The sequence below is a fragment of the Canis lupus genome, chromosome 26 (genome assembly GCF_003254725.2).
Source record: "Canis lupus dingo isolate Sandy chromosome 26, ASM325472v2, whole genome shotgun sequence".
NCBI lineage: Eukaryota > Metazoa > Chordata > Mammalia > Carnivora > Canidae > Canis > Canis lupus.
The window spans coordinates 4856524-4884491 of NC_064268.1; the positions used below are offsets into that span (position 1 = coordinate 4856524).

The 27968-nt window shown below is 46.4% G+C and overlaps 1 protein-coding gene across 2 annotated transcripts in view; it reads right to left on the reverse strand.

Annotated features, from left to right (window-relative positions):
- TMEM132B (transmembrane protein 132B) overlaps nt 1-27968 on the reverse strand; it is a 371304-nt gene that overhangs the window by 87520 nt on the left and 255816 nt on the right. For both annotated transcript variants that reach the window (XM_025473593.3, XM_025473594.3), the window contains exon 4: nt 7970-8156. In XM_025473593.3, the coding sequence (XP_025329378.3) occupies nt 7970-8156 (187 nt within the window). The remainder of the gene's footprint in view (nt 1-7969; nt 8157-27968) is intronic.

Below are 27968 nucleotides of genomic sequence, written 5' to 3' on the forward strand. Positions count from 1 at the left end.
GGATACACATGCCGAGAACAGTGCCTGGGTGCTGGGTGGCCCGTGCAACATTAGCTGTTACCACCAAGGCCTACAGAAGCTGCTGCCTTCCTCCACATGCCCTGCTCTTTCCCACCCCCTCCCCTTGCTCTGTCCACTCTAGCCATCGGCCTTCTCTGAGGTCCTCAAACACACCAAGCCTAATTCTGCTTGAAGACACACACTGCTCCCTCTGCTGGGATGCTCTTCCTCCATAGCTGGCTTGTCCTCCTCAGTTAGGTCTCAGAACAGACACAGGACCCTTAGAAGGATATCTTTTGGATGACTCTGACACTGCCCACCCCCTCCCGGCTGTTCTGCTACCATGAGTTCTTAGCACCTGAAGGAATGAAATGGACTTTACTGGAATGTGACACCACGAGAGCCAGGGCTCTGTGCCGGCCCATCACCATCTGCTAGAACACTTAGTAGGCACATGGGTATTGTTGGAAGTAAATAAGTACATGTCTAGGTCTTGTAAAGTCTCAGGCTGATACAGCTAAAGACAAATCTGATTATCTCTTTTTTTCTATGCAGAGCCTGTGTACCCAGTTGCCTAGAAACTCACCAAATGTGTTCATTTTTTTATTCCAACCTGTTCAAAGATAATGTGTTTTTTATCTGCATGTGCAGAGCTGGGCTTTTTAGTTTTAAGAACTGTAATTGTATAGTGGACTCCAGCCCTGCACTCCATGCCACTCCTGGAAATAAGTCTCTAAGCTCAAAGCTCAGTAATTGGATGGAAAACTGAAGAGAAGTGAAGGGGAGTGAAGGGACACAGTGGAAGGGAAAAGACAGAAAACTTGTGCTTTCATAGAGAAAAAGAAATAGGCACCAAGTTAGCATTTCCCAGGCATGGAGGGGACAGCTTTAGATTTTCAAGGTAATGCAAAAAACAGCATTATTATCCTGGGTTATGACACTCCTCTTTTTAGACTGCCCTTTTTAAGATGGGATTTTGAAGGTTTTGACCATCTGTGCTATTCTGCTAGAAATGGAAATATCAGAAACAAATGGTTTCCAACTCCAAAATTTCTATCAATTCCATATTTTCCCTTTCCATGTACCAAAAAAGAAAATAATGAATTCAGCACACAGTGTATACTAAATAAATGTCTGTGTATAGCAATTGACTGGAAGGATGGAAGGAAAGAAGGAAGGAAGGAAAAGAGGGAAGCAGGAAGGAAGGAAAAGATAGATGAACTAATGGATGTATGAAAGGACAGGTGGATAGATGAACAAACAGATGGACAAGCAGATGGATGAATGGATATATGAGTGGATGGATGGATGGATGGATGGATGGATGGATGGATAGATGGTCAGACAGATGGGTAAGTGGACAGACAGATGAATGGATGGAAAGATGAATAGCTGGATGAATGAATGGATGGATAGGACAGATGGATGGATGGATGGATGGATGGATGGATGGATGGATGATGGATGGATGGATGGATGGATGAGTGACAGATGAATGGATGGATGGATGGATGGATGGATGGATGGACAAATAGATGGATAGGTGGATGGATGGATGGATAGGTGGATGGATGGATGGAAAGATAGATGGATGCATACCTCACCACTGCCACTGTTCCTTTGCAAGCCTTCCTGCCTGGTCCATTGCATCAGCCTCTGTCCTAGCTTTCATGCCTGGGGTCTCTCCCCAGTCCTATCAGGCATTCCCCCAAAGCTACATATTAACTTCATGGTACATATTGGTTTGCTACCCAGGGTCACACAACTGTGGTAGCAAAGTTCTAAACCATAAGTTGCCTCCCTGGGTAACAATGCCCCCTCAAAAGCAGCAGTGAGACTGAATGAGGTACCCCATGGGCAGCAGTGACAGCTGACTGCCCACCCAACAGTTTTCCCTCCTCTCCTGTAGGTCACAGCTGCATCTCCAAAGGCCAGGTCTTTATCTCCCCACCTCTGCACCATGGCTATCTTGACTCAGTAAATCAAATTCTTTCTTTCCTCCAGGAGGAGAACCCACCACTTACCCTGAGACTGAATGTCTGCTTTGCCTTCACCCAAAGTCTAGCAGATGTGCCCGTATGTGGCCAGAGTATGACGGCCATGACAAAAATAATGATGACTAAATGTGATTGAGTGCTGATATTGTGCCAAGCCTTCCTGCAGTATCCCAAGTCCTCACAAAACCCTTAGAGGCAGGAAACCTTATTTCTACGGTTTACATATGAGGAAACTGAATTTCAGATAAGTAAAGTGATGTGCCCACAATAACAAAGCTAGTAAACATTACAGTTCAAATTTCAGTCTAAACAGGTTGACCCAAAAGCCTGTTCTCTTGACCAAAATGTTTCACTACCAACTACCTCAAAGGTAAAAAGGATTGAAATTTTCCCAGTATGGGGATGCCTGGGTGGCTCAGCGGTTGAGTGTCTGCCTTCAGCCCAGGGCGTGATCCTGGAGTCCCAGGATCGAGTCCCACATCGGGCTCCCTGCATGGAGCCCGCTTCTCCCTCTGCCTATGTCTCTGCCTCTCTCTGTGTCTCTCATGAATAAATAAATAAAATCTTTTTTTAAAAAAAAGATATTTTCCTGGTATGTATATCACCCTGGTAAGTCAACAGGATAACAAAACTGACAAGGTAGAGAGAGTCATTAATTCTACACAGCAGTTGAATCTGCTTGAATCTACATGGGGTGGTTTTCCACTACATATATGACCTTTATATTTGCCTGGATATTGTAAGTATGTTCGTATCTGTTGGATCTCAGTCCATATGACACCGCTGGGTGATAGACAGAACCAGTATTCTTATTGGGAAATTCACACATGAGAAACTGAAACAAAGAGAAGTTAAGTGAGCTCTCTATGGCTACATGGAAAATGAGAGGCCAGATGGGCTCTGCCCTCAGGTCTCTTCTTTCCAGCCCCTAAGATTAGAGGATGAGGATGTGTAGCTACCACAGGAGCCTTCCTAGCCCCAGACCTGGGGTGGCCCATATCCTCCTGGAGGAAAGGCTGTGTGTGTAAATGAAGAGGTTTGTGATTGCTGTGCCTGTGGTGGCTCTACCCACACAGGGTGGGATCCCCTGGAAGAACAGAGTGCCGAGTACTTTCCTGATGATAGGAGGGCAGTGTCCCCGGAAACCTGGAATGTCAGAGGTGGTGGGTTGGTGGGGGATGACCCTAGGGTCCAGAAAACATCACAGACAAGAGCTAGGGTGGCAACAAAAGAACAGATCATGGGAAGAGGGGTGAAGAGTTCTAGGTAAACAGCCTGAGGAAGACCAGAAAGGGGAGAGTGGGGTCCCACACAAGGAGAATGGGAGGAAAGTAATGGATGTCCACATCACAATTCCCAGGATCTATGGATATGTTACTTTGCATGGCAAGAGGAAAAGTGAAGACTCTTGAAGTGAGAAGATTTTCCTGGCTAATACTCAAGTGGCCCCAATGTCATTGCAAGGGTCTTTAAAGGAACCAAGGGAGGCAAGAATGTCAGAAAGGATATGTAATGGCAGAAGCAGATGTCTGAGTGACATGGAGCCAGGAGCCAAGGGATGTGCAGATGGTTTCCAATATCTGGAAAAGGCAACAAATGGATCCTCTCTCCCAGCCTCCAGAAGGGCGCAGTCCTGCTGACACATTGGTTTTAGCCCAGTGAGACCCATTTCAGCCTCCAGACTACAGGATGATGACTTTGTGCTGCTTTAAACCATTAAGTTTGTAGTGATTTATTACTGAGGTAAAAGGAAATTAGCACAGCAAATGAGAGCTCCATCCAGTGGACTTAGGTTCTGATGGTAAATATAACCATCCTTCGTTTGTTGAGCAAATACCATATACTAGGCACCATGCAGGGTGCTGAGAAAGCCCCTGGTGGTCAGAGCAAACGCAATCCCTCCCATCCAGGAGCTTGTGATCTGGTTTCTGCTTATCAAGCTATTGCTGCCCGGCTCCAAATTCACCCCTCATTACCTGTTCTGTGAAAATGGATCTGAACCCTTAATATTTTTCCTTTGCCAAAAGGTCAAAATGTTGAATTTTGTCAGGGCACTGGAGAGATGTTTCAAAGAGAAAGGGCTTGCCTTCTGATTCTGGCATACTCTGTCTGCGGGCTACTGTGGTGCATGCACCATGACTTCTCCAGCACAGTTGGCTCCCCTCGTGTCCAGCTCCTGCTGCGCCCAGCACCCAGAGGCTCTACCCAGCAACCACCTTGAGTGGTTTGGTGTCTCTGATGAGATACCTCTCTGTAAAGAGCAGTCTTCAGAATTCTAGCAAGTTCTACCAGCATGTTACCTGAGCAACTTCTCCATGTTCAGTGAGCTGTGACCATCCCATCTCCAACAATGGCTGGATCTCAGGGTAGGGAGGCTTGTTCCTTGGGCGCTCTAGCTCAGCCCTAGGGCAGTGGATGCTCCTGATGTCTGCCACTCAGACACTCTTTAGAGTTCTCTTCACTTCTTACTGAGCAATCCCTCATTATTCCAGTCTCCATCAAGATTAATAATCCTTTATATTAAACTTTCCCTGTCCAAATTCTCTCTCATGATTGGAATCTGACTGAAATAGATGTGCACAATCATATAAATAAGCATGAATTGCAGACAGTGATATGATCTATAAGAGGCAAGTGAGCAAGATTATAAGGAGGAAAGAGCTAATTTGGCCTGAGTGGCCAGGGGAGGCCTCTCTGAGTTTACCTTTAAGGTGAAAAGAGACAAGAAACCAGGCAGTGGAGCATCCTGGGCAGGCCCGGGACTCAGTGTGGCTATGTCCCCAATGCACACGCTTTTGATGAACAGGACACATACAGGACATCAGAGTCATATTGTACAATAAAACCAGCAAGATGACAGCACCACCCAGAGCCCGTACACCTTCAGATCCATCCCCTGCTAGGTTCTGGCTCTGGAGGTGACACAGCCCTGGTTCCCGGGAACACCTCCTCCTGCCTCCAGTCTGGGCCAGGTAGACTCGTTCTTGCCAGGGTTCCTGGCTCTCTTCTGTTCTGTGTCTGGCTTCTCATCTGTTCTAATTCCTGTGAAGCTGAGTGCTTGCGCTTACATCACTATGTTCTAACCACTAAAGCAGTTTCTGCTTCTGGGTACAAACTGATACAATAACAAGCCCATTTGTGTATGTTTGGCGGACAAGTCATGTAGCATCCTTACATCATGCAGAACTCGTCCAGAGTTAGTTGTCTCTGAGAAAGAAGAAAAGAGGTGGAGGTGAGAAGGGAGGAGGGGAAGAAGGGGTGAGGGAAGTGGGAGAGGACGTGCGCAGGAAGAGGGAAAAGGAAGAAGCATATAGAAGGCACTTCTGCTAAGCACGGTGGGCGGACTTCACCCCTAAGGCCACCCCTTGGCAGTTGTGGGTTTGGAGAACAGGGAAACAGCTGCCTACAAAAAGACGAACTACCAACTTCGGTCCTAAGGCAAACTTTACTAAGCAGCTCTGGTCCCTTGGGGTCATTTCAGAGCCAGTCTTCACAGTGATCCAAGAGACAGGTGGTGATACACAGCACCACTCAACCATCCAACCCTGCCGCTTCCCTGCCAAGAAGAACCAAAGCCAAAGGCGAGAAACCACCCCTAAGTAAAGATCAGGCAGCCAGGGAGCACCGTGAAGCGACTAATAGGGACATGCTGTGCGCACAACACGCGTAAACCCAGCCTCCCCGGAGCAGCAAGGCGTTGGGACAGCACCTAAGGGCGGGGGCAGCGGAGAAACCTCCACACCCCAGTGTGGCAAGGCCAGCAAACGGCTGGCATCCACTGGACTCCACAGCCGGTGCCCAGGCGCCTGTCAGTAAGACACGGGAGCGCTTCCCCCCCAGGGAAGCGCTGGCCCCTGCCCTCCTGTGAGCGAGGACCACCTTCCAAATGGCTGCTTTTCCTGCTCTCCCAGGCCCTTCCTTCCTGTGTGGGTTTCACATCTCCTTATCTCCTCCTCCCCTTGGTTGTGTCCTGTCCCCACTATGAGCCCTGACCCTGTGAGGGACATCCCAGTCAGCCTGGAGCCACAAGTTAGGTCTTCAGGCAGCATGATGAGAGGATGTCACCACAGCCAAAGAGCATTTGAGCATCTCATCAGGAAAAGTTACCCCAGGAGACAGGACAACCAGCACATCCCCTGAAGGACATCCCCTGGAGCCCAATAACAACAGAATAATTGTCTGTACTGCCCCACACTTTTCTCAGAAGGGGACTTAGGGCAAGATGCTAAAACTAAAGTTGTTTTGCTACACTGTTGCAAATGCTGAGTGTGCTATGACAGCATTAGGGCAGCCATAAACAACCCCTATCAAATGGTCAGGGCTGTGTTCTGATAAAACCTTTTCTACAGAGGCAGCAGGCTGTCTCCACTCAGCCAATCATGGGTCTAGACCCCTGTCCTCAGTCCAGCCTCCTTTCCAGCTCCTCCCAGAACCGACACCTGTCCATCAGAGGACAGCACCACGTTCTCCCGTGGAATTCTATCCTCAGTAGCAACGGGAGGCTACAGAATCGCCAGGGAATCAAGTGCTACACAATAAGCATAGAACAAAATTATAAGGACTTGGCCAGATCTATGTCAATCTGGAGAATCAGAATAGTCTCATTCTGTCTTAAAATCCACATCCATCCATCCCTGCCCCTTAATGGGGATATTTCCTGCTGACTGTGGCTGCACCAAAACCAAAATGCAGATCATTGCAGGGTGTGGGTAAACGCCCGTGGTGCTAACTTTCAGGATCTAGGTGAGCCCAAGAGCTTGGATTGAAGCCAGGGTTCATTCATTCGCAGCATCTATTAACTGTCTCAGGCACTCTTCTAGATGCTGGAGTCACAGATGTGGACACAAGTGACCAGAGCCCTACCCTCATGAACCCCACCTGTGGGGAGCAGATGGATGGGGAACCCTGAAACTCCAACACTGATAACATCTATGAAGATGAAACCAGGTGGTGATGTGCACAGAGAGTGATGGGGGAGGGGGACAGAGAGCCAGTTCTGCCCAACGTGGTCAGTGGGGCGGGTTGGGGGTGGGGTGCGTCTTTTAACAGTCAAGTTGAAGACAAGGAGCCAGGTGTGGAGACACTGGGCATAGACCAGAGTAAGACACAGATATGGAAATTGCAGACTTCATTGTAGGGTGTAGGGTTTCATTTGCAAAGATCTTAACCCTGGTATCCAACTTGAGTATGGATGATAGAAGCACCCATGGACTGCCCTAGAACATCTGGGTGCTGACAGGAAGGTCGATGTAATGCAGAATATTTCACATTCCACTGAACATTTCCAGTGCGGAACAGGGTACTAGGAATGTGGCACTCCAGGTATTGAGCATGCTTATGGCTCACCAGCACTACCCTTTTCACATTCTGGAACCTCATGCATGACCCTGTTCTCAGATGTGGCCCGAGCCTGGTCGTGAATGGAACTTCAACCAAGCTCAGTGGAAAAATCTGGTCACTCCAGGCCAGAGGCAGAAACCCAAGTGGTTTTATGAACTCTGCGACCTTATATAGCCTCAGATGGTCAGTTCCTACCAAGGCTGCTTCAGTTTACTCACATTTTTCAGCTTGCCCGTCCCCACACTACCTGGGACCTGCCTGGTGAAGCTGAGTGACCAGGGCTGCTTGCTCATTGTGTAGAGGGCCGTCCCTCTACAGGGTGCATTCCATGCAGTGCAGCACTTGGTCCTCGTGCAGGCACAGATTGAGACAATAAAGAGCAGGAGCCCACAGAAAACATTCACCAATATCCACAAAGGAAAAGGGATTTATGGTAGACCCCAAAAAGTTTCCAAAAAAGTATTACAGAAGGTAGGTAAATAAAATGTAATCTAAGTGCATTTCCCTTACTTAAATATCCTCAACTCAAGTGCATTTTTAAAAACAACATATTACAAAATGCTTCATGTTTCTTTGAAAAGCATTCGAAGAAAACTTCTCTGTGACCCTCTTATGAAGCTCAAATTTCTCACCATTGCAAGAGGAACGATGCCCACAAAGGATGTCTGGCTGACAAAGATCTCAGAGACGGCCAGCTCACTCATGGAGTCCTCCACCGGGTATTCCACCTGCCAGGTAATGGGCTGGGCCCCGGCCAGACCGCTGCTGTTGTCAATCCCAAAGTCCACTTGCAAGATCTCATAGAAGGTGCCATTTACCCTGGAAAACACATGTCAAAGTGCAATTTAAAACCTGAGGCTCAGTAGACATCAAGGAGGTGATATATTGCCACATTCCTCCTTGCTAATTGAGAGTGATTGCCAGCTTCACCATAGCATATGGCAGTGTCGACACAGCCTAAGTCATGAGTTGCCCGCTGGTAGCTCACACCTCCAAATGGGTGGGCAATCCATCTGCAGGCCTCATGAGAAGCAGACTGTTCTTCCCTGAATGAGCAGGTCAGACAGCTCTCCCCACCCCCATGTGTGCACACACTGCCATCCAGGACCACACACAGCAAGGGGCCCTGAGGCTCTAGTCTGGTGTTACCATCACTCCATTCCTGAGGCATACCTTGGACTCTGGCCACCTCTACTTTTACTTGGCTGTGTGTCTATGGACCAGTGGTTCAAACTCTGGGCTTTAGGATCTGGGGAGCACAGGGACACCTAGGTGGCTCAGTGGTTGAGCATCTGCCTTCAGCACAGGGTGTGAGTCCCGCATAGGGCTCCCTACAGGGAGACTGCTTCTGCCTCTGCCTATGTCTCTGCCTCTCTCTCAGTGTCTTTCATGAATAATTAAATAAAATCTCTTAAAAAAAGGATTAGGAGAGCACAGTGGTGACCTCATGGGCTGATGGGAGCATCATGAGATCAAGCATGGGAATGACTCCATAACTTCTTGGTTTACTACATAACTATGATCAACACATAAGAAGCTATAGTGTCTTCTCATTTCGTGAGCCTGGAATGAAATGAGATGTGAGAATCCACCTGCCTTAATGTTTGTTTGGAGGAGAGGAAGAAGGTGGTTGGTACACATATAGGTGAAAAAGACCAGCGTCATTCTCAATATTTTTGAACACAGAGAGCATCTCTTCATTGACTGAGATATTGTAAGCTGTAGGCTACTGTACCAACAGCAGAAGTCACTGAACAGAGAGTTAAAACAGAAGCCATCCAGCACAGGATTTGTGAAGGACTCCTGTTGTGTAGCCTTTTCCATTACCCTGATGCTACCTTTATCCCCAGCCAAGGAATGTGACAGCAGAGTCACCAATTCACGGTTCCCCAAGGCCTGAGTCACAGCAATCAACCCATTCCTTTACTGCCTGGACCAAACTGGGCTTGGAAGCCTCTGCCCTGCCTTTGAGGTTGTGGGTAGGGTCTGCAGTTTGAACCTCCAACTCTTAGTCTGGGAGGAAAGAGTTGTGAAATGAACCTGGGCTTGTTGCTGGCCCACCAAAATCCTACCTTGGACAGCTCCCCTCCCACTCGCTGATTGGAGAAGAGGGCGAGAACCACAAGTGGATGGTTAGGGGCATCCGAGAGGTACCAGAGGCAACGTTCCAACTTAATGATGATATGGACAGAACTGATCTGCCCAAATATGGAATTCCTCCCAAACCAGAAGCACACTAGATTCCATACAGAATTGGTCATGTCCAACATTTTCTATGCAGCCAAGTTTTTAAGAAACTCTCTGATACTGCTCTGTCCAATACTGTGGCCACCTAGCTAGAAATAGCTATTCAAATTGAAATATAAATGTATTAAAATGACACAGCCAGGTGTTTCAGCTGAGGTTAAGCTGGGTGTGGGACAGGGGAGCTCTGAGTCCTCAAGGATCTATTTGTCATGGTGTTCTGCATGGGGAAGACAATGTGTTCTGCATAAAGAATACCAGTCTCATGGGAAGACGGACAGGCAAACCCTACCAAGGGACCCACCCACCAGGGGACCCCGGTTTACCCGGGCATCTTTAGTGAGAAAGCAGAGAAAGGGGAGGCTAAGGGGCTGATTCTGAGTTGCCGAAGGGATTTCAGGATCTTAGGGACTGAGGCCTTCTCTTCAGCCACCGTCATTCCCCTCCTACCACACAACAGCCTAAAGTCTCCTCTCTGGTTAGAAGAAGTCCTCACTTCTCCATCTGTTGAATCTCCTCCTACAAAAGACGCTCAGTTGTATTAGACCAGAGCTTTGATTCCTCTTTGGGCTGCACTGTACTTGGGATCATGACTTGGGAGCTTGCTTCTAATACTTCCTGGGTTCTCAGCATTCCGTAGAATTTAGTAAAGTGAATCCCAAGAAAGTGAGACACCCCCCCACCTCCAGCAAGAGAAGAAAAGGGGCATAACTCTCTTTGTTGTTGTTTAAGCAATTTAATCCTGTTAAATCTGCAGTCTGGTCTTGGGGGTAGAGAAGGGAACAGGGTCTGTGTGAGAGGGCCTCCTTCATTGGTGGGCCCTTCCTGCTCCTCTCTGACTGTTCAGCCCATGAGCTGGGCCAGCTACTAGGAATCTGCCCAAGTCCAGCTACAAACGGAATAACAATCAATGCAGAGTCACTTTTATGCACAAATTTTTAAGTCATTTCCTTCAAAGCAGAAGGAGGTCTTTTACTTTCAGGCAGCTGGCATGCTTGCTAATAAGTCTATTTCTATGGAAATGGGTTTATAATTATTAACTTTTCCTGTTCCTGATCTACCCTTGATAAGCCTTTCAAATTTAGAAAAGTGCTTCATGATCCTCTCAATTTAATAATTACCAACTGCCTTTGAGGAATCTGGATCAGTATTGTGGCCATGAGATATTCATTAGACACTTTTGCCTGGGGTGCAGAAGTGTGTGCACGTATGTACATGTGTGCATGCGTGTGTGCATGTATGTGTTGGGAGGGGTCAGGCAGGAAACGCTGCTTGGCTGCTTCTCCCTGGAGGCACAGCACACAGCATCCTCCCAGAAGGACTTGGTTCTCAAAGCCCTGTTTCCCATGGAAACCTCTGCTTTGATAAAGCTGCACCTCTTCCCTGGGATCCTGAACTCCTGAGGTAGGGCTGAGGCAGCTTTTGAATGCACAGTGTAGCTACAGCTCAGACATACCAGCAAGAAGAAAAAGGAGAGATGGGGGCAGGGGAGGGGTGTGGGGGACCTAAGCCAGAAGCTTGTCCCCAAGGGCCACATCGAGCCATTTCTCAGCATATAATTCATGATGACAATAATGGCTGTTTGGGAGAGGGAAGGGAGGAGACAGGGAGAGGGAAGGAGGGAGGGAGGGATAAATAAGAGAAAAGGGCAGAGACAGAGGGAACCCTTCTCCAGCAAGTTGTGCCATTTACATGTATTATTATGCCCCAACTCCCACAAACTTCTAGATGGTTCTGAGCTACCAGGCTGAGATGTGGACGCTTTCCCCAAATGAGCTTTTCTAGAAATGGAGCAAGACAGGCTGATCTCTGTCAGGGTCTCTGTCTTAAGAGCCTTTCTCTGGCATTAGGTTTTTCAATGACCAAAAAACAAGGTACATACTGACCCCATAATCACATTGAACAAATACCCCCAGAAAAGGATTTGCTGGTTTCTCAGTTGACTATAAGAAGGCTGAACTCTCACTTCCCCTCTAGACTGTTCACTCTGTGAGGACAAGGATGTGCCTGTAGCAGCTGACGCAGGACCCAGATATTGTAGGAATTCAGTGCATGTTTGTTTAATTCATTGAACACACTTACAAGCCCAGTAGGATACCCTGTAAAATTCTAGGAGGTGTCATTCACATTCTGGGAGACAAGGAGCTACCAGTCAGCTGAATTTTGAACCATATTCTTGTGCCTGGCCAATGCGTATATTTGTACTCTGCTCTGAGACGGTATGTCTGTCTCCACTACCACAATGTAATTCTCTTCTTGGTTTTTAAGGCTTTGTTGTTTTATAGCAGTTTTAAGTTCACAGCAAAATTGAGAGGAAGGTACAGGTATTTCCCATAAACCCCTGCCCCCCCCAACAAGACAAGCTTCCCCCCGCCCATCAATATCCCCACCAGATGGTACACTTGTCACAATCAATGAACCTACATTTACACATCACCAGCCAAAATCCATGATTGACATTATGGTTCACTCTTGGTGGTATACTTTCTATGGGTTTGGACAAATGTATGATGATGACATGGATCCGCCATTATGGTGTCATGTAGAGTATTCTCACCATCCAAAAAATCCTGTGCTCTGCTTAATCATCCGTCCTCCACCAGCCCCTGGCAACCATTGATCTTTTACTGTCTCCATAGTTCTGCCTTTTCCAGAATGTCCTATCATTGGAATCTTACGGTATGCAGCCTCTTCAAACTGGCCTCTTCCACTCAGGAATATATATTTGAGGTTCTTCCAACATCTTTTTGTGGCTTTATAGCTCATTTCTTTTTAGTGATGTATAACATTCCATTATCTAAATGGACCATGGTTTATTTAACTACCTTACCTACTGAAGGACATCTTGATCGACATAACTTTTCAACTTCTTTGGGCAAAATACCAAGGATCATGATTGCTGGATGGTAAAGATAAACCTCTTTCTTCAAAGGCCAAAGCCCTATTATAGCACCACAGTCACTACAGTCCCTGGCACATTTATTTATCCAATGACATTTATTAAGAACACATTCTGTGTCAGGCACTGAGAATTCATTGGTAGACAAAATAGAGAAGATCCCTGTCTTACTAATCGGGGAAATAAAAGGTAAGTCCTGGTCATGAAAGATGTTATCATAACAAGAAAATGGAATTAAATATCTTTTTAAAAAGCTATGTACATTTTTCAATTAAAAAATTGTAAATACCATTCAAAAATAGTCCATTTTTACTTTAGAATATAGATTACAACAGGAGACAATGAAAGATGTTTAGGGCCTACCTCTGTAAGGAACTGACATTTGAGCTGAGACCCAGAGGATGAATAGAAACCAAACAGATCCTCAGCAAATGTTTGTTGAATAAATGAGTAAATCTATTTTAAGCTTTAAAAAAAATCATGGGAAAAGTTTATCCCAAACCATCAGCATGAACACAAGGTGCTAAATGCAAAAGAACATACATTCAGTCTTTGTTCAAATACCACCTGCTCAGTGAAGCCTCTTCTGACCACACTATCTAAAGTTCCACTCCCCATCCCTACAGTTCCAACCCTGTTAACCAGCTCTATGCTTTCTATAGCTTTTACCTTTTCACCTAAGTGGTTGATTGATTAACCGGTTATGTTGATTCTCTCTCTCTCTCTCTCTCTCTCTCTCACATACACACACACACACACACCTATGAATGTGGGATTCTTGCCTGCTTTGCTCATTACTGTGTCCCTAGCACTTAGAACCCTGTCTGGAAAAAAAAAGAAAAATAAATAAAATAAATAAAATAAAATAAAATAAAATAAAATAAAATAAAATAAAATAAATAAAATTAAATAAAATTAAATAAATAAAAATTTTAAAAAAGAACCCTGTCTGGGGTTGGTGCTCATTCAATATCTGCTGAATGAATCAATGAATATCCAACAACAGTTGCAGTGAGATTGCAGAGGAACATGTGCTTAGTGAACCCTAGGACCACATGTTGGTAGAACACAGATTAGCAAGTCAAGGAAGGCTTCCTGGAGGAGGCTGGATTCAGGCCTTGATCTCTGAACAATAGGCTAATAAGATAGGCAAGTACAGCCCCACTGCTTTGGGTCCTTAATCACACCCTTTCCCCTCCTGACATGCTTCCCACTCCCTGACTGCCCCCAACACCAGTCTTCCCAGAGAGGAAAGGAGCAATCACTGTTCATCAATCCCATCAGCAAGGCAGAGGCTCTGTATTCCATCTCTCTGCCTGTCATGCAGCTCTTTTCATCATGATCTAATGGCCAGATCTCAGAATCTGGCATGAATAAATCATCTCCTTCTGCAATTCCATAAAATCCAGGCACTACCTCCTCATTTCTGTTTTGTCAAAGGCAGTACTGCCTGAGCTTGCTATGGGAAGAATGTTTCACACTGATGAGTCGGGCAGTGGTTGGCAGTCAAAGGTTTAAAAATATTTAGCAGCCATGAGTCTCGAGCAGGAACTTATAATCTTTCGGACTTAACATATTCTCTCCTCATTGGTTTGATTTCCTGAATTCCCATCATCAAATTTTTATATAGAACTTGGAAAAAATTCTGAGACTATGTCAAATGGGAATAGTCCAAGAATAGAGGTTCCCTTATTACATTTCTGGTTGACTAGGAAAAGCTAAATAGAAAGCCCAGAGGTTGCAGTGTGGTCGGTCCATTGGGCTGTACATGGCCAGAGCCATAATTCATTAACTGCCCCCACTACCATGTTTTTACAAAACTTGAATTAGCTGTCAATATTTTTAAATGCAGAGAACCCACAATACACTCCCCGCAAAGAAATGGAATTTCTGGCTTCTTTAGGAAAATGGGGAGACCAGGCAATACTACCCCACATTCCCATGTGGCAACAATCAGCCAAAGCAACAGAATGTTCTCCCCACCAATGGGGCTGACACTCTCCAAGAGGCCACTTTATTCATTGATCGTGTCCCTGGGGTCCTTATAGACATTTGTGATCTCTAAAAAAACACATTTTGGTTTTGACCTTGTAGTAAACACCTTGAGAGCTGTGTTTCCAGCTCATACGTGATTCCTCCTTCTCCTGGGAATGTGTCTCCCTCCACCCTCCTGCCTTAGTATCATAGTGACACCCAGCCCCTAGCCATGGCTCTGGACTCAGTAGTGAACTCGGACCTCAACTAGGTGAGGAACGCTTCCTAGCAATGTGAAATCCTACTAGAAAATTTGCAGCTTGGCACAGAAAAAGTTCACAGTGCCCACAAACAAGTTGTACACAAATGTTCATTGTGGCATTTCCCATAATAGCCGAAAAGTAAAAACAATCCAACTGTCTGATGAGTACAGGGCTTCTTTTGGAGGTGATGAAAATGTTCTGAAATTAGGTAGTGGGGATGATTCCACGGATTTTATGAATCTACTAAAAAACCACTGGATTGTACACTTTAAGAGGATGCATTTTATATAGTACGTTAATTATATTTTAATTTTCTTAAGTGAAAACAAAAAGCGAAAGGGAAAAAAATCAAGTCACAAAAGGATATATATGGCATAATACACTGTACAAAAATGGTAAGTGCATGGGTAACCATTCCTTAAACAGCTTATATTAAAAACCATAAAAACACGCAGTGACGATAATGTCCACCTCAGAGAAGAAAGAGAATGAAATCAGCAAGAGCCACATGAAGGCTCTGATTAGAAAGGTAATATTTATTCCTTTGAAAATGTGAAGAAAATAAAGCCAGATAGTAAGAAAAAAAGAAGCTGGGGGTGGGACAGTGAATGTGTGCTATATTGTTTTCCCTGCGTTTTTCTAATCAAGGGACATTTTATTGAAACATAAACATTCATTTAAAAATAGAAAGCTACCATCCTCAATTCTCTCTCTCGTTTGGTTTCTTCACCTTTTGTTTGACTCCCAAATATGTGTTTCTGCGGGCAGCAGATGGGATGTCCTCCAGCTGCCTCCTAAGTTAGCTCATGAGAAGGCGGCCATCCCGTGGACCCACTTCCCAACTATGGGAAAAGGAAACTATATAGTCTTTTTCTTTTTCTGTTTTGAAATATATTAAAGCACCTTGCAGGCTGCTATGGGTGACCTGAGTTTTGCTTACCAAGATTTTCCCAGAATGGGAAGCAATAAATCCCAGTAACGAGCAAACACTCAGGTATCTCTACTTTTTCAGCCGCCAAACTCAGGACCTACGTCTCACACCAACACTCTCTCACTTCCAGCCTATTTGATGCTGATATCACTATGACAAGCCCAGAGACAGCTAAGGCAATTGGCACAATTAATTTTTTTCTTCCCTCTGCCTTTATCTTTCTGACAACGTCCCAAAAACTCTTCCAGGAAGTGATGGCCCAGAAACCATCTCTCACACCAACTTCCTAAATGCAACTTTTTCGAGTCGGCCCCCTGTTCCTTCCTATCGCCAACCTTGAGGAAAACTCCTGTTATGGAAGATGACTCGTGGAAGCCACTGCCGTTAGGTCCCCTCCAAGAGGGAAGGCAAAGCCATGCTGACCAGCACATGAGATAGCACCAGGGGCTCTGGCCAGTACATGGGGCTGGGCTTGGGGTCTTGTTAGCTCTCCTCTGCATTCTCGAGACATTCTCAGCCACACCTAAAAAATGGAGTTGGGAATCATAATGCTAATTTTATTTGTTTATTTTTTTTAAGTAGGGTCAATGCAGGGCCTGAACCCATGATGCTGACGTCAAGACCTGAGCTAATATCAAGAGTCTGATGCTTAACTGACTGAGCTGCCCAGATGCCCCCCGTAATGTTAATTTTTAATAACTCATGTTTAATAACATTACTAATAAACATAATTTTTGAATAAAAATATATTCCTAGGATTCAAAATTCTAAAAATATAAAGAAGACAACAGTGAAACATCCTTCTTCCAGACGACTGCCCTCCAGACCCCAGCCCCTCTCCCCTCGCCAACCAAAGTTATTATTCATTTTCTTACTGGCCCTGCCTTGCTCTTCCACACATGCTGCACACTGAATCCTCTGTTCTGCCTCTAAAGCACTGGTCTCTGACCCAAAGAGACGGAGCACTCTGGCAGCTCTCCTCCCTGACAATGGAAGCCCCCGCCAGGAAGTGAGGACAGAGCTGGCCATATGGCCTCATCAGATCACAGGCGCCGGCCAGCGAGGGCAACCGCCTGCATGCCCAGTGCCCAGAGGGGATGCGGTGAGCTGCATTCCTGGCAATAGCACAGGGAAACCCCGGCTGAAGCAGGCCCCACAGCAGGGAGGGGAGCCTCCAGGACTGACCACGGTCTGCCACCAGAGTCCATGCACAAGGCACTAAATAGTATCAGTCACTCATCTGTGCCTGCACATTACTGAGAGATGACAATGCTCCCACCCAGCTCTGCACCAGGTCCGGTTACACATACAGTGGGGAAGTGAAGAGCAGAATTGTACTCAGAAAATTCTAGTTACTTTTCAAAGAGTCTGCTTCTGAGCAGAAACCTTACTCCTGCCGTGTTGCCCAGGATCACTCTGCACCTGTACTGGGAAGGGCCTCATTAAATGGGGATTCTTCTCCTGCCTAACGGGTGGGTTGGCTCCTCCAAGTGAGAGCAGCTACTAATGAGGCCAGGGTCCCGGGGTTGTGCCCTATACATGCTGGTTAGCTGGGTTCTTCTAGGTGCCAGGAAGGGCATCCTGCAGTCAGGCACCCTGCAGGCTACCCTGGTCACCAGGGGCCAGCCAGCAGCTGCAATCAGTGCCAATTTATTCCTGGTCCTGGTGTTTTCCCTGCTGAGATACGGGTGTAACATCCTGCACAAAGGATTACTCTTGGCTCTCCATTACAGGGACTGCAACAATTAGATGACCAGAGCTGTGCTGGGGGCCAGCCTAGCGAAGATCAGGCCGGAGTTGGGCCACCGGCAGCACTCAATCAAAAGATCACTCACAGTCCCCAAGACCAGTATCTCAAGGCCACAGACATCTGACTGTAAGTGCTAGGCGAACTCACTGCTCGCAGACAAAGGGCTGGGTCTGAGGTGGAAACATGAAGTCTTACCTACAGCCTGGACTTTGCTCTCCAGATCCAGATTCTTTTATCCAGCTGCCTATTGGACAGCTCCTGATGCCGAGCTCATGCACCTCACCAAGACCACCCCCTGCGTGCTCTCCCCCATCCACCTCTCTAGTTGCTCAGACCGACACCCCGTTCATCCTGAACCCCTCTTTCCTTTGTAGCCCACATCCCATCTGCCCAGAAAGCCTGCCAGTTCTACCTGGGAAACATACATCTTTAATACTTTCACGCTCCCGTGTCCACTCCTGCCATATACTTCCCTACACAGCAGCCAGAGCTCTCCCGTTAAAACAGAAGTCAGGTATTTTCACTCTCCTGTGCAAAATCCTTGAGGAATTCTCACCTTGTTCATATAAAGGCACACGTCCTTACAAAGACTTATGAGGCCCTCCACACCCCAGGACCCTCACCCCAGTGCCTGCTACCTCCCTGACACCTCTGCTGTCCCCTGCCCTTTCCTCACTCTGCAGGCCACAGCGGCCCCTGCTGCTCCACCAGCACCAGGCAGCGGCTCTCCCTCCTCCCTGGGCCACTCTTCCCTGTGACATCGGGACCATGTACCCCTCACCTTCAGGACCTGCCTCAAATGTCATCTTCCAAGTGAGGTCCTCTTTGGTGATCCCATTGAAAGACCCATCTCCTACACTGCCCATCCTTGTCACCCTCCCCTTCTTTTTCTGCATAGCACTTAACATCACAAACTATTTATTTACTAGCCTTGTCTATGGGCTGTTTCTGCCTCCTAGATTGTAAACCCAGTGGGGGCAGGGATTTCCCTTTATGTTCCCTCAATACCTCTGAGACCTAGAAAAGTATCTGGCCCATAGTAGGCACTCCATAAATATGTCATGAATGAATAAATGATCTGTGAGCCTCGTAGTTCATGCTTTAACACCATACTTCTATGGAATCCTCAGAGTGTGCATGTATGAGTACATGTGTAGGTACGTTTTGATCTCTGTGTATGAGGTCGTTCCTGTCTGTTCCTGGCTAGGTCTATTCCATTCTCTCTCTCTCTCTCAATGTAATATTCATTTATGGCCTCTTCACTGTCCTCCCTAATAGACTGGACTGAGAGTCAGCTTACCCACATGGGGACTTCCATCAGTCTGTAAGTCATAAAATGGAAAATTCACACAATGCTTGTCCCTGTTTCCAAGTGTCTGCATCTTTAGGTCACTCTCTACACCCTTCAGATGGCTGTTTCTGCATGATCTCCAGTTCACAGCTGTCCACTGTGAGTATGAACATAATAGCAACTCCTCAGCCATCACTGGACTGCCATTCATCAATGTTAATTTTTTTAAAGATTTTGTTTATTTATGAAAGACAGAAAGAGAAAGCATGAGTAGGGGGGAGGGGCGGAGGGAGAAGCAGTCTCCCCTGCTGAGCAGACAGTCCCATGCAGGGCTGGATCTCAGGACTCTAGATTATGACCTGAGCCAGAGGCAGACACATAACTGACTGAGCCATCTAGGCATCCCAATGCTAATTTTTTAAACTGTGGTAAGAACACTTAACATGAGATCTACCTTTAGCAAATTTCAAGTGTACAATATAGTACTGTTAACTCCGGGCACAATGTTGTAGAGCAGACCTCTAGGACATATTCATCTTGCATCTAGTGCTAATGTTTTGAAGGCAGGCACTGTTACAATGGGCTCAATAAAAAATAGACTACAAGAATCATTTTTCCAAGAGGTATCACAAATGATAATGGTTATCAGCTTTCTCTAAGAAGGTAAAATATTTACCTCGATTTGGGCATTCCCAAAGTTCATGGCACCTCCAAATCACCAGGAATTATTTCAACATCATAAGAGCAAACAAAGAACTAAAGACAAAGGAGACAGACAGACAGATACCCTGAAGTATTAAAGGAACCCAAATAGAGTCTCTAACCTCATTAACCTCGAAATTGAGTAGAGCTAAGAGAAGCCCACAAATACATTGACATTCTGAACACCACTTGGGTCAAAAATCAGATTAGAATTCTTGTAACCTTCAATTTACCTGGAGGTTTTTCAATAAATGTCAGCTGGGCAGAAATTCAATGGAAGTGATTTGCAGGCTCCTGTAATCCCAGTGTGTAAATCTCCCTAAATGAGGAGCCCTCCTTCAGGAAACAGGAATTCTCCTGTCACCAATTAATTAAAACCCAATGATCCCATCCCATCCCCTACTTTGCCCACTGTATTAATTACAAGAGCTTCAAAATCTTTCTTATAGCCAATTACTCTACAGTAATTAGGCCTTAGTCTTAAGTCAACCACAATTAGGAAGGATTTGTGCATGTGACTTCTTTGACTTCTCCCTTTGCTGATTTTATCTATTCGAGCACACCTGAAATTCTTTACATGGAACGAGCCTATTCCTGTTCTGCTGTACTTTGATTAAGAGAAACTAATTTGGTCCAGAGGAGCAAGTATGTGCTCACTTCGGCAGCACATATACCAGAGGAGCAAGTATGAACCAGAATCAGGCATGCAATAACGGAGAACAGTAGTCAAAAGCTGGACAAGATGCATGGATGAGATGGTTCAGGACAGGGAAAGACTTTCCTGTCCAGATTCTGGGGAGGGGAACCTTGGGTTCACATAGGATTCATAAACTGGCATCTTAAACCTGCCCAGAGCTCACCCCACATCAATCTCAGCTTCACAAACTGGTCCACCTGTGCATGTCCTCAAGAAATGAAAATGATTCCAGATAATGATAATATCTGAAGTGAGTCAACACCAGGTCAGACCCTTGGAGGAAAAAGACCATTAATTGGCCTAGAACAATAGAACGAAAGGTGACATCTGTGCTGGCGCCTGAGCCAATCTGCTCTAATGAGGGGCTCTGTGGCTGTGTGGTAGCCATTAGACTAGCTGACCCGTGGTACCATGAGCATGCCCCCTTGTACCAGCACCCCTGGGGAGGGGTGTGAGCATCCTGGGAGACTGAACACAGATGAGGACTCAAGCCTGACATCCGGGCAAAGAGAAATCCCTACTTCAGCTCCCAACCTTCAAGGTCAGGGCCTGCAAAGCCAGTTTCTTTGAAAACTCCATTCAGTCTTAAGGAAACAATTTGTCTGCTTTCTCTGATATAGCCTGGTTGATTCACCCTTATGAGAGATGCTAGGAGTCTGAGACCACACTTTCTGAACACAGAATGAGAACACGTTATTGGAAATGTGTGAGCTTCTAATGGGAACCAAGCATCTGAAGCTGGGACTGTCCCAGATCATCAAGGTCAAGCATGCCTAGGAAGACATAAAAAGAAGCCGTTGTCTATATCCATCTCTAATTATGCCAGAGTTTCACAAACCTATGCTCTTTGTGGGTCTCTAAGTTCTGGACTATAACTCATTCATTCAAACATTCAGTTAAACGTGCCTGAGCATCTATTGGTGCCAAGCTTTGGCCTCAGCACAGGGGATGGGGGTAGACATAGCAGGTGAGGCACCTGGTCTCCTGGAGTTGATATTCTGGTGGAGGGAAGCAATTAACACTGCTAATAGGAAAACAAATGAGGCAATTATTAGATAATGGGTATAGTAGTCATTAATGACCTTCCCTAAATATTTCCAGCTCCCCATTTTCTGGATGTAGGGAGAGGACTGTACTTCTGGCTCACATGACACTGAGTGGAGCCAAGTGACCAACTGTGACCAGCACATTTTGTGTCCTTTCCATGCAAGAGCATTTGTCTCTACTGCTCAATGCCACTGCCACCAGCAGCTCCCAAGGTGAGGTGCTCTTTTGGTCACTTGAGGAGCTGATGGTCAGGTTCCCCCAGATGAACTTCAGTGGGTTTGAGAAATGAATCTCTGTTGTTTTAAACCACTGAGACTGGGGGTGTCAGTGGTCTGTTTTCACAGCATCAACTAGCCCTTCCTGACTGATGCAGAGATGAGGGCAAAATGCGATAAGGTGGTGGGGCTAGGGTCAGTCAGACAGAGCCATGAAAGGAGCCCTCTCTTAGAAGGGGTATTTGAGAGCTGAGATTTTGGTGGAAGACAAGGATCAGTGTTCCAGACAAGGGGAACAGCAGGAGCAAAGGCTCTGAGGTGCTTAGAAGATTGCCATGTGCAAGCGCACATGTCCTACACACAAATGCACACCTGCACCCTTGTATATGTATATGAACACATGGACGCACACACACAAACACTAGCACAAACTCACAGCAGGAGTGATGAGCAAGGGGAGAGGGTGAGTGGGCAGCAGCCCTGAAGTCCACCTACAAATGCTTGCACGGGCCAGCCTCCATCCTGGAGAGACAGTCACCAGTGATGTAGGCTCTTTGCACCAACCTCAATGTCCCGGCAAGGGGCAGAGCTTTCTGGAGACCAGCTGTAGTGTGGATCCCCACCTTGGCTATAGAGGCCTAACCTCATCCCATTCCCTATTAGCATTAATTAAAAGTCCCAAGCACTGAGACAGGCAGAGAAATAAGAGGTGTCACAGTTTCACAGCCTGGTTAACTTTCTCTACAAGCCAAGGCCCTAAGCCTGGGTACTTTGGAACAGTGCCCCTCTGGTGCCAGGGCACTTTGTCACGGCCCTCTGGTGCAGGCTCTCTGGTTGCAAATGCCACACAATGAGATGACTTCAGAAACATGGGATCACTGGCTCACAGGGTTACACTGAGCAAATGGTAGACATCTGGCTCCAAGGTCATTATTAGATATGGCTTTTATGAAAAGAGCAGAGGTCTAATTAATTAACTGTTTACACCCTAAATAGTCTGTGCTACTACACAGAGAAGGGTCTTTGTGAGCACTAAAAGAAATGGGGGTGGAGGACACTAAAAACTTGTGTTCCATATGGAGGGGACTCTGAGCGAGCAGAATTAAGCTCTCCACACGTAAAGGGCACCTGTCTCAGGAAGGAGACAGAAGAGGTTGGCAAAGGGCTGACAGGGCACAAGGGAGATAGTTCGGGGGGCAGTCCTGGACCCAGCCAGCACCCTCGACTTGTCCCCAGACAGCCCAGTGTTCCAGCCAAAGCATTCCCTTGGATATTTGGATATTTGGTGAAGTTGATTTAAGCTACTTTCTGCTTGCAATGAAAACACTGATGTAATATGACAGCATTAAAGTCTATCATGAGGTGCAGATGCAGTGTTTTATGATCCACCAGTGGCATGATTTTACTTGCTTCATCATTCCAACTGTGATGACTTCCACTGGCATTTAAGCATATTTCAATTGATAGATGGGGAGAGACCAGTAGAGCCATAAATCCATTATCAACTGCCAGAGACACCTCTCTTTTTAAAGCCTGGTACTTTCTTCCGTGGCCAGCCTAATCTTTCCAGAAGATGGACCGAAAGCCAGTGTGAACCCTCTCTAAGATGCCTAAATGACAGCCACTTACCATGATCTGTCTCTCAACCTCATGCTACAAGCCTGGCTTGAAACTTCCAGGGAGACCATTTTCCCATTTTTTTCTTCTGTTTCAAAATCCAGAGCTAAGTGGCTAGCATAACACCATAGCGCAAACAAGCGTAGAGCTCACAATCAAAGACAATACAGATTCGGGAGGACAGGACACCATGTTGTCACAACCCAAATGAATCGAAGTGAATGCACCGTCCCCAGCAGCCCCTCAACTCTCTTGCACTATAAAGGTTCCGAGAATTCTCTTTAGCAAGTGCAGCAAAGTATTACATTTTTTAAAGGACTTGATATGAAAAGCCCAAGTTGTAGCCGTGACCTGCCATCAAAAGAAGGCTTGACGTCTTTCTAGCCCTAGCACACATGTGATGCAGTGGGAGATGGTCTCTCCATTCTGCCCAGCGTCCCTGACAGGAGCCTTGTTCCCAGAAGAGATGAGCAAACTCAGAGGTATCTGCTGCTAGGCACACAGAGGAGCCAGAGCACCAGAGGCCAGTGGATCACCAGCAGTCCCTAGGGGAAGCAGGACTCCACTCATATTGGTTTAGTGGAATAGCACTGGATGAAGAGAACATCTGATTTTCAGAGGAAGGAGGATGGTCAAGAGAACTGAGAAGGGATGTTAGGAGACTCAGAAATGAGCAACAGCACAAAGCTGTGCCCACCCAGGTTTGAAGGGCTGGCGGGAACATAATGTTACTGTGGCCCCGGGAAAGCTGGAGCCCTGCAGGATGCAGCCATGCAGGAAGGAAGGAGTACTCTGGCCTCCCTCTGCTGACCTTCTGGTCTCCTGCAGCACCCTGCACTGGCTGAGCTCAGCCAGAAGCCAGCAGTGAGGGAGGCCTGGTGAAGCGACCCATTGGCATGAACCCCCCACCCAAAGTGCATAGCACAGAAGAGTGGAAGGAGTGGGAAGTGGGGCCAACAGAGAAGTACATGCCTAGTATTCAAGGTTCATGTTGGTGTGACCCCAAGCTACCCTCCAGGTTTATTTCCCATGCCCTGCAGCGTGGGCTTCGCAGGATGCCAACATGCTCCCCCAGCTTGTCTTTCAGTGAGAGATTCTGGGGGACATTAGGGGACAGAAGGGAGATACATGGCGATACTGATCTACTGCAAGTTTTACCTGTTGCAAAGGTCCTCCCAGCACACTTTCCTGCCTTCACCTGAGCAGTCCCTGACCCAAGAACGCCCCTGACACCTGCTTCCAGCAGTCTGGGGAGAGAAGACCTCACAGCGCTGTGGTGAGGAGTAAATGGGCCAATGTGTGCAGCACCTAGAAAACTGTTGTCACACGTTTCTGCCCACAGAGACGGGCTTCTGTGTCCCTGGGTAAGCATCCCACTCTTCACACTCTCACAGAGCACTCTGTGCTTCCCCCTCATAATGCACATCACAACCCTCTCTCTGCCAGCACTCACCAAGTTCCAGCCACTGGCCCCACCGTGGTGTGTGGAGCTGTGAGGGGCCACCTTGGGGGGAGTTTTGGAAAGGCCAGGGTACATGGGGCACAAGATGCCCAGTAACCTGGCCACATTGCTGCTGCCAGGTGTAGGGTGCATGCAATTAGCTGCGTAAACAGCAGGAGGCAGTGTGTGGAGGACACTGCGAAGGGCAAGGCTACTTAGGAGTTCCATCAGGCATTGACCAAGGCCTCTAGAGTTTCACTGAACACATCACAGTAGGCACAAGGAGTTGGAGACCCTGTTCTGCAACCCAGTCCCAGGAAGTGAGGAGGGAGGCAGTGGCAGGGCTCTCTCAGAAACCCAAAGAAACCATATCCCCCTGACTGCTGGCCACTTGCCCAAAAAAGGATGATTGGTCCTCCTTGATTAGATTTGCCCCTTTTCAATTAATGTTCCTAAAGTCCCATTTATCAATTTGGTTTGTCATTCTGACAGCTGGCTTTCCACACTCCCTTTTACCCCAACCCCGCTTCCCAGAGAGACAGATTGACTTTTCCATTCCTGCTCATTAAAAACAGTCTATTTTGGGGATCCCTGGGTTTGGCACAGCAGTTTGGCGCCTGCCTTTGGCCCAGGGAGTGATCCTGGAGTCCCGGGATCGAGTCCCACGTCAGGCTCCTGGCATGAAGCCTGCTTCTCCTTCCTCCTGTGTCTGCCTCTCTCTCTCTCTATCATTCATAAATAAATAAATAAATAAATAAATAAATAAACAAACAAACAAACAAATAAATAAATAAATCTTTTTTTAAAAGTCTATTTTAAATATTTCTTCCAAGGTAGCCTCAGGTAAAAGCAAAAAAGAAACCTCCTGGTCTTTGGTGCAGGGAAAAAACTGGCTGCATTTTCTGCCCGTGTCAGGCCCCCACAGTTGAATCAGATACCTACTAACCCACCGAGTCAGCGGGCCACACAGCAGCTGGGGATGGACTGAGCTTGATTAGGTTCAGGCAGGCCAGTGGCCACCCACAGCAAAAGACCCCACACTACTACTGGCTCACAAGTGTACACAGAGCCACACTGGAGAGGGTGGAAGGGTAAATACATGGCTCTCAACTCTTAGAGAAGTATTCTGAGATGTTGGTATCAAAGGCACCTGAGTGGCATTGCCTGAACATGCAGTGAACTGTATGACATGGGGCAAAACCCAACAAGCCCCGGTGCGTCATGGCTTCAAAGGAAACTTGACTGATGCAAACCTATAAGTTCAGGATTGGTAATCACTCAGACAAGCCTACCTGGGTTCATCTTTACCTTGGAAGGGACGCATATTTAGTTATTTACTGCCACATGACAAATTATCCCCAAAACTGGCGGATTAAAACAATAAACATTATTTCACAGTTCCTTTGGGTCAGAAATTAGGGAGAAGCTGAGCTGAGTGGTTCTGAGTCAGAGTCTTTCGTGAGGCTGCAATGAGGATGTCAGCAGGGCTGCATCATCTGAAGGCCTGGCTGGGGCTGGAGGATCTACTTCCAAGATGGTGCACTCACATAGCTGTTGGTAGGAGGCCTCAGTTCCACATCAGTGGCCTTCTCCAGAGAGCTGCCTGAGTGTCCTCATGACATGGCAGTTGGCTTCCCCCAGCATGCAAGATCCAAGAGAGAACGAGGGAGGGGTGACACCTTCTGTGACTTGGTTTCTGAGGTCACACACCAATACTCCCACCATAGTGAATTCTTCAAAATGAGTCACTAAGTCCCATCCACACTCAAGGGGAGAGAAATTAAGCTCTACCTCTTCTTGAGAGGAGTATCACAGGAATGTGTATACCTGTTTTAAAACTACCACAGGCCTCCTGAGCAAGCATCAACAAGAGTTGAACTCAGGACCTTTAGGTTAGACATACTTGGGTTCTCATCACTGTGTCATAAACTTACCTGGGTTTAACCCTTCAAACCCCACATTCCTCATCCATAAATGAGGATAATATCTACATTGCCTAGTTATTGTGAGAATCTAATTAGATAATAAGTGCAAAACATCCACCACAGTGCCTGGTGCATAGAAAGAATTCAATTCATCATAATTAATATCTTAATTGCTATGAGGAGTAAAGAAGAGCCACTTGGCACTCTGCACAGTTCATCTCTAGTGTCATTCCCACCATAACATGACTAAAACATCACAGATGGATTTACATAGCCAAGTAATAATTTGTTTACATATATAACTGGTAAGTTTTGAGTAGTGCCCTAAAAACAACATGATATAAGGTCACTGATGTCTCCAAGATGTCCTGAGTTTACACGATCAATGTCCAAATTTCATAAAAGTTCACAGGTGGGTTCTGCCATCAAAAATTGTCAGAAATACCTGAGGGTCATACTTCAGCCCTCTTCCACCTAGGACCGTTCAAACTGGCTGCCTCCTTTTTTAAGAGAAATAGATCAGAGAATTGTGAGTATGATATCATAGGAACATTGACCCAGGCACCAAAAATACACACGTCCAATGTGATACTAATATTTATACCGACAGCACAGACTTGGCTACATGCTAGCTGACCGAGGAACCAGAAAGCTCATGCAGACAAACCCAGACACAGGAAAAGGGATGGCTGCACAGGCAAATAGTGATTGTAGATGTGTCACTTCAGGAAAAACATCTCTCAGAACCAACATCCGGGAGAAAAAAAAAAAGCAGATGGGTCTCTCTATGACTACATGCTGAAATGTGGTAAACCCGTTTCTTCAATTCAGTCTCATTCCTAACGCTAGCTAACCTTCTTAGTAGACGAGGGTATCACCTGCAGGTATAGAGTGTGTCCCTCCCTTCCAGCTGTGGCAGTCAGGCCTCTGTGTTGTGAAGCATCCCAAACTGACTATCCAACAGCTGGCTGTGGGTACAGGCAAGGCCCAGAGAAAGAACTACCCAGCTGAGCCCAATCAAAATTGCAGACACAGATAATAATGCAGTAAGCAAATGGTTGTTATCTTAGAGAACTTCACAGCAGGGTGATTTGTTTTACAGCAGAAACTGACATGTAATCCTCATGCCCTATTCCTATCCCTGTCTTGGTGCCTCGGGTAGACATTCTGTACAGTGTCAGGGCTATAGTACTCAAACGCTTCCTCCTCCTTCTTCCTAACCTTGATTTCCTATTTAATAAAATGTTTATGTTAGAGCTCTGGAAGATACTGTCTATCAAGTGAGGAAAGTTCCTTCCCATGTCTACTTTGCTAAGAGTTTTGGCATAAATTAAGAGCTAAAATAGAAACTGCTCTCATTCTGTACACGCTGAGCAGCCCTTTCCAGACAAATGGAAAACTTCTTCTAGCAGACCACTTCAGGAACATATTGAACTGCTAACAATGGAGGAGACAAGACCTACACACAGAATAATAATAGAGGACCACAGATGATCAAATGATGAATACAGAAGGCATGAGCTCAAGTTCAATGTAAGTTCAGAGGAGAATATGAACTTTTTTTTTTTTAAATAGATGATGGGAAGGAAACAAGTATTTTGGTGAGAGCAAAGCAAGAGATGAAGACATGGCATA